This window comes from Chelonia mydas, chromosome 7, assembly GCF_015237465.2.
Source record: "Chelonia mydas isolate rCheMyd1 chromosome 7, rCheMyd1.pri.v2, whole genome shotgun sequence".
Classification (NCBI taxonomy): Eukaryota; Metazoa; Chordata; order Testudines; family Cheloniidae; genus Chelonia; species Chelonia mydas.
In genome coordinates this window covers 118,149,925-118,163,178 of record NC_057853.1, presented here as the reverse complement: position 1 = coordinate 118,163,178, position 13,254 = coordinate 118,149,925, and the positions used below count along the sequence as shown (strand labels likewise).

Sequence of the window (13,254 nt, the reverse complement as noted above, 5' to 3'; positions counted from 1 at the left end):
TCATACATCAAATGGAAGCGAAGTACAGCACATTGGTCCACAGTAAGAAGTTAACATGTATCCACATTTATTGTACAATGGCATCTGAGACAGTTCCCTGCTCTTGGAATAGGACACAAGTGCAGTATCTCAGGTATCACTGTGGGAGCCGTGAATAAATGTAGACTTTTTAAATGATAACTGCTCCATCTTCTTATTTATTTTTATTATTAAATATTTATACCATGCCATAAACTCGAACTGCATGTTAAACACACAGGGCTACATGGTACAGTTCTTACCTGTGTCGATGAGCCCTTCAGTGACGCTCATCTACGCAAATAACATTTGCCCACAGCTGCCCGAAATAATATATTATCTAAGTTAGGCAGCACAAGACGTTGTGCAGAACCACAGTTCCGGAAAGGGAAGGCAAGGGATGCTTATCACTGAAAAGGTAGGAAGGATGGATTCCTGGAATAAATGGGCTTCAAAGAAGAATGTATAGGAAGAGAGAGGGAGGGTGCTGGGCAGATAGGAGTGTATGTTAGACATAGGGAAGCTGAGAGCAGGAGAAAGAGGAAGGGAGTGGTATGGCAAGAGCTTCTGGGAAAGGAGCGGAGTCTGGAGAGGAAGGCAGAAGGGAGGTTATGTAGTTTCTTGAAGGGGATTGCCAGGAGCAGATGAAAGGATTCAAGGAGAGAGTGGCATGGCTGGAGAAGGGGATGGAAGGGTGTTTCAGGTAGATTGGAAAGGTGAGGGTGGAAAGCAGGTTACGATAATCGCTGTGAGAGATGGACAAGGCAAGGCCAAGGGTTCCGGCGTAGGAACTGGGCGGGCAGTATGGATTTTAGTTATGAGAAAAAGGAAGAAGCAAGAGGATTTAGCTGCGGGAGAGAGACTGACAAACGTGGAGACTGGATTCTTGGTGTATCCCCGGAGCATGTTCAGCAGGAAGCAATAGTTCAAGCTCTTCCCCCAGGCTGCCCCAGAAAGTTTCAGCCCCTTCCCTCGAGGAATCATCTGCAGGGTTGCGGAGTGTTTCAGGTTCTTTGGGCCCACTCACCCTCTGGCCTCTCTGCTAAGCAGAGGCGATAAAAAGATCCAAATTTTGATTTTTCATCAAAAATTTATTTCAACAAAAAACATGAAATGATTTTTTTGCAAAACATTTTCATGAAGAAAATCGCCCCATTTTTTTACCAGATTTAGAGCTGGTGCACACTGTTCAAATTTCAATGGAAAAAACAAGATGAACTTCACAAAAAATATTCCCATTTTTCAACCAGTTATACCAGGACTAAGACCAGCAACTCCTTTGACATGGGACACTGAGGCCTGGTCTATAGTGTGTGTGTGGGGGTCAATCTAAGTTATACAACTTCAGCTATGTGAATAACGTAGCTGAAGTCGACGTACTTAGATCTACTTACCATGGTGTCTTCACTGCGATAAGTCGACAGCTGACGCTCTCCCATCGACTCCACCTGCGCCTCTCGCCCTGGTGGAGTACCGGAGTCGACGGGAGAACGCTTGGCGGTCGATTTATCGTGTCTATCGCTGCCCGACGCTATGGCCGGTAGCGTAGACAAGCCCTGAGGATGGTAACATTTGGTCACTGCTGAACTGAGCTGAATTCAAACCAGTGACAGGCTCCATACCTCCTGAGTCATCCAGGCCCCCCCATGCACAACTGGATGGACTTAAAGTTAACAACTCTCTATTTCATCCTGTCCCTTCCCAGTCTCTGCAATGGGTTTCTTTTCATAAAGCAACACGGACTTGTTTTCAGATCCCAACACCCGACATTTCTATATGTTTTATTTTAAAGCACTAGATAGCTCAGGTTACCAGTGATATTTTGCGGTGGTTCCCAAATGAGCCTTAACTGCTCAGATTTTTCAAAACCCACAAGCCCCTAATTGAAAGCAAATGTAATCAGACATATACAATACTCTGAGGTTCACCACACTGCACTGCAGCCAGTGTTACTGGAGAGGTTATTAAAACTTCTTGGAGCTGGGACACAAATACAGCTTGCAAGATTCTAGCAGGGACCCAGAATTTATTAGGTTAGGCTAAAACATTGCAAAGCCACAGTCAATCCTCTGTTCAGAATACATCTAAGTTCTGTTTAAAAGAACATCCCTTCTGAGTCTAGACCAATTGTTTTAAGAGCAGTGACTGAAAAACAAGATGGGAATTTTACTTTCTAAGGGTCTAATTCTGTTGTTATTCCCTACCTCACAGTGTTGTGAGGACAAAGGCATTGAAGACTGTAAAGCACTTTGATCTACTGATGACAAGTACTATGTAAAAGGGGGTATTATTGTTATTACACCAGGGTAAAGGCAGAACAGGTCCTCTGATTTCAGCTGAGTTATTCCAGATTTACACCAGTGTAACTGAAAGGATAAAATAGGCCTAAAGATGTAGAGTAGCCTTCAGCCCAGACATACAGTCACAGCCAGAGATAAGCAGCAGCAGATCCATTTCATAAGCCTCCTGAGCAAAAATGCAAGAATTTTATAAAAGCATTTTAATTGAATTCCCAGTGGCACTTGAACCTGCACTTAAAAGCAGGTCTAGGGTTATCTATGAAATTTCAATTAAATCAGAAGCTTTGATAATTTGATAAGTCACCCCAGAGTCTGGAGTCAAAACAGGCTGTTATTCGATCTCTGTTTGTGTTTCGGGGGACAGCACGCATGAAAGACGGTAGTGCAGACAAATCAAAAGATGGATAACGTGGCTGCTGTTTCACCAATAGATCTTCAGCATGTCTCCTACAGCCCAGACAGTGGTTATCTACCAACTGTTTGGGGTCTGTTATCTTTTGCATACAGTATTCTTAAGTCCCTTAGCAGGCACCCCATTATCTTGAGAGAGACAGAAAGGCAGAGAAGCTACAGCACTATGCACACTGACTAAAGAAACTGCAGCTCTGTGCCAATGTCTCTTGTGGGCGACAACATCCTTTTCTTATCCTGACTGCTGAAAGTACAATTAAAATAAATCTAACAACATGAGGCGTTTAACCCCAGGTCGAAATACAAAATAGCTTAAAAATGGAGAGCCCGATCCAACGTGTGCAAAAGTCAATGAGAATCATCTTTCCATGAACTTCAGTGGGGTCGATGGATGAGGTTCTAAGTGTGAAACATACAGACGGTCAAATACACTAACGTCATTGTGGCTGTGTCAGCAAAAATTGCCTAACTGACTTAAATCACAAGATGTAACTCTGAACAGACGGCTGACGTCGGTGCTCCTTTACCCCAGTGCATCTTATCCTCTCTTTGAAGGGAACCGCTGAGGGCTAAATGTTAGGCAGAAGGAAGCTCAGATTCCAAGAGGCCAGGTGCCTTCAGTATAATCTACACAGGCCTGATGCAAAGCCCTTTGAAGTCAACGGGAGTATTTACATTGATTCCAATGGGTTTTGACTCAGGCCCTTTCTATATTTGATTATATATTTTATATATGTATTGTTACAGGGTCGGGCCAGATGGCTACAGGAGAGTAACAGAAAGCAGATATATTAGCCCCAGGTTAAGTAGGTCCCTTTTCCATGGGTAAGGTAACAGAACAATCAAGAACCTTCTGGAGATAATGAAGACAGACAGGCTGATTAGAACACCTGCAGCCAATCAAGAAGCTGTTAGAATCAATTAAGGCAGGCTAATCAGGGCACCTGGGTTTAAAAAGGAGCTCACTTCAGTTTGTGGTGTGCGTGTAAGGAGCTGGGAGCAAGAGGCGCTAGGAGTGAGAATGCGGACTGTTGGAGGACTGAGGAGTACAAGCATTATCAGACACCAGGAGGAAGGTCCTATGGTGAGGATAAAGAAGGTGTTGGGAGGAGGCCATGGGGAAGTAGCCCAGGGAGTTGTAGCTGTCGCACAGCTGTTCCAGGAGGCACTCTAGACAGCTGCATTCCACGGGGCCCTGGGCTGGAACCCGGAGTAGAGGGCGGGCCCGGGTTCCCCCCAAACCTCCCAACTCCTGGTCAGACAGAGGAGGAGTTGACCTGGACTGTGGGTTCATGAAAATGGCCAAACTGAGGGCTGCTGTGAAGCTCCAAGGCGAGCAAATCCGCCAATAAGCGCAAGACCCACCAAGGTAGAGGATGAACTTTGTCACAGTATATACTCCAGCATAGAAACACCATGAGGTGTAACAGTTAAGGCTGCCCAAGCGTTAAAAAAATAGGAAATCCCTAGCCAAGTAATACCAGACATGCTACCCAGCAATATATCAACAACAGCTTAAAGAATATACAATCTTCATCTGACTCCATTCAGCACATGTGGGTCATCCATCACACTCATAAGCAAACGCCCCACTGAAAATGTCTGTCCACAGCCCCTGCTCTTCCAAAAGTGGGAAATGAGCTTCACTCAACAATATTCCAGTAACATTAATTTAGATATGGAAATGGCAAATTGGTTTCTTCTCCATTAAATAACACATTAGTAACCTGACCTGCCTGGTCTTATTTTTCGAAAAGCAGGGATTAAATAGCAGCAAGGGTGGTTTAGGTTGAACATTAGAAAAAACTTCCTAACTGTCAGGGTGGCTAAGCAATGGAATAAATTGCCTAGGGAGGTTGTGGAATCTCTGACATTGTCTAACCTGCTCTTAAAAATCTCCAAACACCTGTCAGGGATGGCCTAGATAATACTTAGTCCTGCCATGAGTGCAGGGGACTGGACTAGATCACCTCTCGAGGTCCCTTCTGGTCCTATGATTCTATGATTTTATGATTCTACCAGGGGGAAGGCTGGTAAATCAATGACATTAAATGCTGCTACATTTGTGAAAGAAAAATTCACCCTACCACCTCCTGCCTGGCAGATCATGAATTAATATGTGATGTGTTCTATCTAACAGAGACAGGAATGCAACAGGTGTAATTAACACCCTAGCAGGGGTTCACCTAGCTACACAAAGTCAGATCAGGCTAGGAAGTTCCCACCACTCTCACTTCCCCTTCATTCCAGGCTTATCCTAAAGTGTAAGGAAAAATTACTGGCACTTCTCTAAAGCCTTCCATCCAAAGATTGCTAAGTGCTTTATCAATAGTAATGGATTAAGCCTTCTCAATACCCTCTGCTCCACATAAGAATTATTGTCCCTGTTCCTGTGCTTTAACCATAGGGCCCTTGAAACGCACCTAACGTTGTTCTCCTGCTGTTCAGTTCTCCCACTATAAACCTGTTTCACTGACTTTGAAGGAAGATTTTAGAAGACCTTGCAGCCTCTTTTAGCTGGATAAAATATTTCAGGAAGTGTTGGTTTGAGGGTAATGAATGCCAAACATGTTTCTCAATGTGAAAACTTGTTTGGGTGGTTTTGCACCTTGATTTTGATGAGCTTTGAATCCAGCTATTTTAGTTCCTTTCCAGTCCTCATTATCCCCCATTTTCTCTATTGCTTCCTCAATAAATTCTACCCTTTGCCTTCTCAACTGGTTTCAGACACAAAGAGAACTGACAGAACATACTCTCTTGACAGGTTTTAGAGGTAATATTTCTTCCAGGATTAGCAGATAATTTTTAAGAAGTATTATGATTGCTAAGCCCTAGATTTACATTGCAGCATAGCACCTTTTATATAAGGATCTGAAAGCACTTTGCAAATATGAATTAAGCCTCAGAACACCCTGTGAAACAGTATAATGACATTTATATTACAAATGGGTAAAAAGAGGCAAGAAGGGGTTAAGTGGCTTGTCCAAATCCCTTGCTTTAGCCACTCAACTACACATGAATTCTGAAGTTAAGCACAAAGTAAAACTATTACACTGTCGCTTTATATTCTAGGAAAAGGCATCGGCAGATTATCAGCACTGATTGTTTCTTTAAGGATATGACTAAATATCTGTTGAACAGGGAAAAGCCACTTGAACCAACAAGACTGTTCTTCAGGTTTCTCTGAAACTCCACTTCTCTGCTTTCTCACTGGACCTCTTCCATCCCCTCCGCCACAAAAAAAAACCTAGTTGTCTCAAACTCATTTATACTCATAAATGTTATAGATTTACTAACCTTCATACTATTGTTATGTTTGGGTCACACAACATACCCAGCGGGCCAGTTTGCTTCATTACTGATGAGGGATAAACATATCTGGGCCAGATTCTTATCTCAGTTACTCTGTGACTTCAGATTTACACCAGTGTAACTGAGAGCAGAGTCCATCTCGTGGCCATTATAGCACACCAGACCTAAGCAACCCAAATCCATTTCCAAAAGCAATGCAGGATAAAGCAATTTGGAAGCTGGGTTGTTGGATCTTTGTATGTCGATACCAAGAATGCCCTCCAGAGGACAGGCTATTTCATAACGGCACTGGAATACGAGCATTGATGGTGAGTGGTGTAGTCTGGGCTTTCCTTGTGGGATGTCATTCTATTCTTTGAGTGAAGCAGTTCTGCCTAAATTTCCAAGTTGTATCAACAGGTACAAACATTAAGGAATTCAGTCTTAAGAAGGCCCTGTGAGATAGATAAGAATTATGATCCCCAATTGATAGTTGGGGAAACTGAGGCATGGAGCTGTGAAATGACTTGCTGAAGGTCACACAGTGAGCGAGTGGCACAGCTTGAAAGGGACTCTAGTGGTGAAATCCTGGCCCCAGTGAAGACCATGGCAAAACTCCCACTGACTTCAGCGGGGCCAGTTTCACCCCAGATCTCTGAGCTCCCAGTCCTAAGTATCAAGCATAAAAATTATCCTTGCTCCAATATATACTTATACTATACCTTCTTCTGGGACAGTCATGTCTTTGCTATGAAAGCATGAGCAGATCTGAATGCAATAGTCAACATGTGTGTAACCACTTGGTTGAACAATACCAGTCAGGGGTGCTGAAAACCCTTGAACCAAATTGTAAACCTTGTTTATAATGGAAACCACTTCAAGCCAGGGGGTGTGTTAGCACCCCCAGCACCCGTAGTTCCAGCACCTATGATAACAGTGATAATGTCTGCTATTCCTCTGTTGATACAGTCACTTATCCAATGTACCTTTCTCTCTCCCCACCCGCCTCCCCACACTTTTTTTGTTGTTTTGGGGTTTTTTGCTGTTGTACCTATTCCATTTAATATGTGTCCTCGTTTCTTCCAGGTTTATTATTTGATGTTTATTTACATTTGATTCCATTTTTCATTTACTGACCCAGTAACTAAAAGATTTAAATCTTCTCTCAGTATAAGTTGCATTATCCTGCAGTCAGCAGCAAACTTCATAATTTTATATTGGATGTTCTAATCCAAATCATTTATACACTGTAAACAAGATAATAAATCCCATGTGAGACCAACACTGAAGAGCCCCAGTAAGACATTGGCTATTTCCTTTTTTTTTTTTTTTTTTAAATCAAAGAGACACGGTCATCCCCTTCATTGTGATAATTTACTTTAGATAATCTTCTAAGTGAAACCTTATCAAAGATCTTGAAACTATGAGTTGATAAAAGCCTAAATACACTATTCTCAAGTATCTTAAAGGCAGGTCTACACTACAGCCGGAATCGACGCTCTGAGATCTACAGCGTTGGACTTCGGGAGTTTGAATGCTGCATTATGCAATACAGACATGATCAATAAAGCTCATGAGTATGTACCTCACTATTGTGCCTCAGTACTTTATTACATGAACGTTAGTTATTGAGTAGGTTATACATTTCAACCCTCCCTTAAAATTATATTGTCTACTACTTAATATATTTCAAGCTCTCCTGGATTTGTGTACTGTTTGTAAAGCCCTTTACCATTATCAAAAGATTCTTAGATAAGAAATTTTGCTATGAGTTCAAAATATTATTTTTTTTATTATTGTTGTTGTTATAGGTTGGCCAAAATAGAAAGCTGTAATTCAAGCCTATTAGAATTTCTGGGCTGGAGTATGTTTTTCAGAACAGAACCTGCCCTCTATGTTGAATCCAGACCAGAAGGGGTTGAACTCTCCTGTGAAGAGCATGTTCAAGCTGGCAGAAAACTCACAAAAGTAGCTGATCATATGTGATTACTACCATGCAAGATAGCAGAATTATTGCAAGGTCATTTGCTCTCTTCAGACTTCTGTTATTTTGGGTACAAAAATCTCTTGGAGATTTTGTTCTTGTCTAAGATGGACCCTTGCCTAAATTCAGCTTTGAACTCAAATTGCAAAACCTAGCCTAAAATTAATCCATTTCTGGATTTGTTATTTATCAGCTGAAGCAACCAGTTATGGGGTGAGTGGTATTCAGATGAGCAACATTTCATTCATTTAGGATGATGAAAAGCAAATATGTGCCTTCCTCTTTAATACAAAACAAATACTACAGTACTGATTCAAAACGCTACAATTTATTGGGCACAGTCATGAGCACACCTAAATATTTGCTACATCTGTTTTTGCAGGCACAGCAAGTTTGCCCAATATATACATTTCAAATATAAATAGTTAAAACTGCCTCCTTATTTCCTTATCTGCCAAAAACTACAGTTCAAAGGTCCTTTCCCCCCATGCAACAGTTCATGTGTAGTAGCAAACCCTCATGCTTTGTAAGGAATGTTGGGAATGCAGCTCTATGCTCTGCTTTATGTGTTAGCGCTGTCATCAGCATTTGCACGAGTGAACGCTACTAAGGACCCGTTTTCACTACAGGTATAACCCTGGTATGGGGGCGTTGTTACAGCACTATTAAATTTTGCAGTATAGATGGAGCCTTAATTGTGTTTGTTACAGAACACAAGGAAGACCCCGTTTATACTGCAGAAAGGAACCCTGTTGTAAAAGGCTCTTGACTCAGTTATAACATTAGCGCTGATGGGTCCTAACTGAGCTTGATAGGATGGCACTCTGGGGACTATGTTGTCCTGTTCTGATACTATCCCTATGGCACTTTCCAAGCCATTTGCCTTTAAGCCTCATAGAAGTTTTCAGAAGTATGGCAGGGGGGTCAAGAGAGCTGATGGAGATACCTTATTCCCATGGACACAGGGCTCAAAAACTTTGGGAGGTCACCGAAAACATGGAACAGTAAAACAAAACAGGGAGCTCGGGTCAAACTGCTTCATGCAAAGGGTAATGGGCCTGACTGTCTCAGAGCTGCTTAGCACCAGCATCTACCATTGTCTGCAGTAGGATTTCCAGGTGCTCAGCACTTCTAAAAATCACATCAAATAAACATTGTTATAATGCGTACCACAGGAGTGCACGGCTCATTGCAGCTGACTGCCCTAGGGAGCTCGTAAAGGAAAGGAGATATAACCCAGAAAGGGAAGGCAATAAACAACGGGGTGAAGGAATGTCAGACTAAGAGTTCTAAGGAGAGATCGGGAAACAGACATATTGGGCAACATTTTCAAAAGCACCTAAGTAATTTAAGAGACTAAGGTGAAATCCAGACGCCATTTAAGTCAAGGAAGTGACATAAGAGATTAGAGGCAATTTTTTCCAAAATACCTACTTAGGAGTGACTTAGGAGCCTGAGTTATATTCTCAAAAGTGACTTAAGGCCAGAATTTAGGCCAGAATAAAGGTATTTAGGCACCTGATTGGCATTTAAAGCAATAGAGTTAGGCAACTAAATAACTTTAAAAATCTGGCCCTTAAACACTAAGTCATGCCTAAGTCTCATTGACTTTCACTGAATGAGGCAGGGGTCTTGTGGAAAAAATAGGATATGATCACGAAATAAAAGACTGTGATGCAGAGCATATGCAAGGGGAATGAATTCAGGTTACACAGACACCCATCTTTCTGGCATTTCCAACCTTTTGAATACTTGACTTGACACCTATTCTTTTAGCATTGTTTTTTGCGTGTAGTTTACATACAAATTAAAATTGTGACCAGTATCTACATTGAAGACCAGAGGAACCAACTGAAGGAAAAAAATGAATTTTTTATATCATGCTCCGAATTCTGCCCTCATTTACACCTGCATAACCCCAATAACCTGGCTGGGTTTTATGAGTGTAATTAGGAGTAGAATTTAACTCCAAGAGCTCAGACAGTGCCCCACCTTGTTTCTGAAGAAGACAATTGAAGGGCCTGGTACAGAAGCAGGCCGAGAGGATAAATCCAGGATTTTTACTGTTCTTTCTGCTCTTTTGCACACTGACTGCTCAGGTTCAGGTTCTCTGCTGAGATGCCCTTTGCGCAGACCCTACACAGCAGTCCTGCAAACCCTAGACCTCCTCCCCTTCCCCTCCCCTCAACGAAGAAAAATACTGAGCTGTTGCCATTGGCTTCTACATTGCGGTTTTGTAGGGGCTAATCTTCCATTTCAACAATACATCTTTTGTGAAGAGCTCCCAGCAGAAACCTTAGACACCTTCCCTGAGATCGGTTTGCTTACAGAAGACGAGGTAGGATTTATTTAAACCTGGCTAGATTAACGTCTCACAAACATTAGCAAAATGAGATTTAATCAGGCTTTTCTCTATACTTTCCAATGAAATAAATCACATTCATTATCAAGTCGGAATAAGATACAAGTACTGAGCTGGGAAACTTTCACGTCTTTTGTCTTTGGGAGAGTGGAAGGAGGTTTAAAGAAAATGGGATCAAAGATAACTGCTCGGACTGTCTGAACATTCAGACTGGCAAAGGCTGTAGAAGAGCTGTAGGAAGGGAGGAAGGATTGTGCAGTGCTTAGAATGCTAGCCTGGAACTTGGAAGACCAGGGTTTAATCCTTGCTCTACCATAGGCATCCTGTGTGTCCTTGAACAAGTCACTTACCTTTTACAAATGGAGAACTGATGCACAGAGAGGCTAGTAGCTCTGCCCTCCCTTGTAGGGAAACATTAAAGACTGTGGGGCACTCAGATGCTACAGTGATGTGGACTATATCAGTACCTCAAGTAGACAGGGGTGTGGTCTAAACATTAAAATTAGGATTCCTGGGTTCTATTTCAAGCCGTCGTTGGCTTCTTCTGTGACCCTAAGCAACTCACGTCGCTTCTCTGTGCCTCAGTTTCTCTACCTGTAAAATGGGGACAACGTTTTCCAGCCTTCTAGAGATGTTTTACAGTTAGTTAATGTTTGTAAAGCCGATTCAGGTTCTTGGAGGACTGTTGTGCCAGACAGTAAGTTCAAAGTGCAATGAGCCCCTTAACTTGGACGTATCCTCCTACTTTTTAAAATAACTTTGCAGTGCCGAGCGAAGCAGTGAACTTAAAAGCGTGGCTTTTTTAATAGTCACCTCAGAAATTCTCCTGAAGAGGCCGAGCTGAAGAGACAGGTTTACTCTTTTTTCAGCTCTCAGATTATAAATCTGAAGAAAAAGAAAAGACTATGCACGGTTAGTGTGAGTGCAAATTCTAGCATTTCCGCACGCAGGCATAGTTGCATGTGTACAAACGGAGACATTGTTTTGAAAATGAGGCCCTTAAAGTACATCTCCCACTCTTCGACACTGGGCTGGGAACTATGGGTCTGAACAAAAGCCTAGTGGAGCCAATGCAAAAACTCCCATTGACTTGAGTCGGCTTTGGATCAGGCTCCACATTGTTTGAACTGGTTTAAAACCCAAATGGCTCTAAACATGTTTTGGCCCTATCCACAATGGCCATGCAAACAGTGTTGAAACCAAATTAGTCCAGCACGGTTTACAATCAATGCAGCAAACAGGTTTGAGGCCCAGTGTGGATGGGGTCAAGATGTTTTTAGCAGGCAAATATCACGAGTAATACAAAGTGTGGGTGTGTTGGGGCCCTGAGAACGGGGGAAGAGGAAATATCAGCTAGAGCAGCAGCATTGTTAGTAAATACAATTGTCAATGTTTTTTCAGGAGCAATTAGCATCTCATTAGGTTAAATAAAATGTACTAGTTCTCAGATCCTTGGCCAGGTCTCTGTTTGAATCAATCTGTCCATCCCAAGGTAAAAGCTATGACTCTGTTTTATCTCTCACCTAAGCTTTGCCCTCAACCTTTGCTTTGGCTTCCTGCTTCCAGCGAATAAACTCTCCGGAGACAATTTTGGTTCAGGATCACACTCATACTCCAGTAAAATAACTAAATATCTTCAGGAAGGAGTACAGTTAAAGAGGCAGCTGCTAATTATGAGTCAATCTCTTAAGTGGCAGGATTTCCATCTGCTGCTGAGACAATGCTTTCAGGAGCTTAATGACTCCTTGGTGATAACAGGCAAGTTAAAACCAACAAACTGGGGAAAGTTCTCTTATTAGAATTATCAGCAAGAAACAATGAAAAAGTAGGAAGCGAGCTTCCTGAGGAATGGAGGCAAGACTTGTGTTTGGGGTTGTTTGAACCCCGCAGCCCCACCCCCCATTCTGGCTTATTTTTACCTAATTACAAGGCCATTTCCCAGGTAGCATTTGAAAACTTAGAATGCTGTTCTCACATCCACTGGAAGTAATAAACCAGAATGACCTTCGGCTTCCTTCCGTGCAAACAAAAGCACCGTGTGGTGCTGGAAATCAAATATGACACTTACTCTTTCGGAGGGTTAATGTCCTCTGGTCGAGCCTCAAAGAACCTAAAGACTTCATCACACTGTGAAATGTGAGGAGGAAGCCTGACGAGTGCCTGTAAAAGAAAGGAGGGAGGGGAGAGGAAAGTGTTTAGCAAAATCAAGTTTAGAAACTGATCCTTAAATATACAACCAAGAGGCAAGAAAGGGAACAATGCAAAATTCTGGATCCTGTCAGTAGAATGATAGAAGAGCAGAGGCAATAAACAAGAAAAGCATCATGCCAGGGTGCTTCCCTGAAAAGAAAGGGTGTGGCACGTGTTAGTGCAAATGGGTTATATTGTGTGCCTAAACAAGCAGAGGGGCTTGGGGATGGCTGGTTTGGTTTTGGACACATGGGGCAAAATTCCGCTCTAGCTCTTCATGTGCAAATCCATCCTACTTATAGTGTAAACTCTTCAGGGCAGGGACCGTCTCGTTGTTGTGTTTGCACAGCGCCTAGAACAATGGGGCCACGGCGGCTAAGTATAAATACATAATAAAATAATAACAACAATAATAAATACGTAAACTACAAATTCAAAACTCACGAATATAGTGGAGTAATTTGCTCCATAAACCCTCTCCTTTATGGAGTATCAGTAGTGAATGCAGGACTTGCCAATGAGTTTCCTTGCAAGTTAACAGGAAAGAAAGTGATTAATTGGTTGGAAAGACAGGCAGAGAGGATTTTTCTGCAGTACAAAGGAGCCTTCACTGCAATGTTTCCTGGCTAAGTACAGCATATTAATGCACTCTGTAAGGTACTGATATGCCGTGCACATTGCACTCAACAATAATAAAT

General features: G+C 42.3%; 1 protein-coding gene across 4 annotated transcripts in view; it reads right to left on the bottom strand.

Annotated features, from left to right (window-relative positions):
- Positions 1-13,254, bottom strand: part of SH3PXD2A (SH3 and PX domains 2A) — a 388,309-nt gene that overhangs the window by 198,410 nt on the left and 176,645 nt on the right. For all 4 annotated transcript variants that reach the window (XM_043551930.1, XM_043551931.1, XM_043551932.1 and 1 more), the window contains one exon: positions 12,435-12,526. In XM_043551930.1, the coding sequence (XP_043407865.1) occupies positions 12,435-12,526 (92 nt within the window). The remainder of the gene's footprint in view (positions 1-12,434; positions 12,527-13,254) is intronic.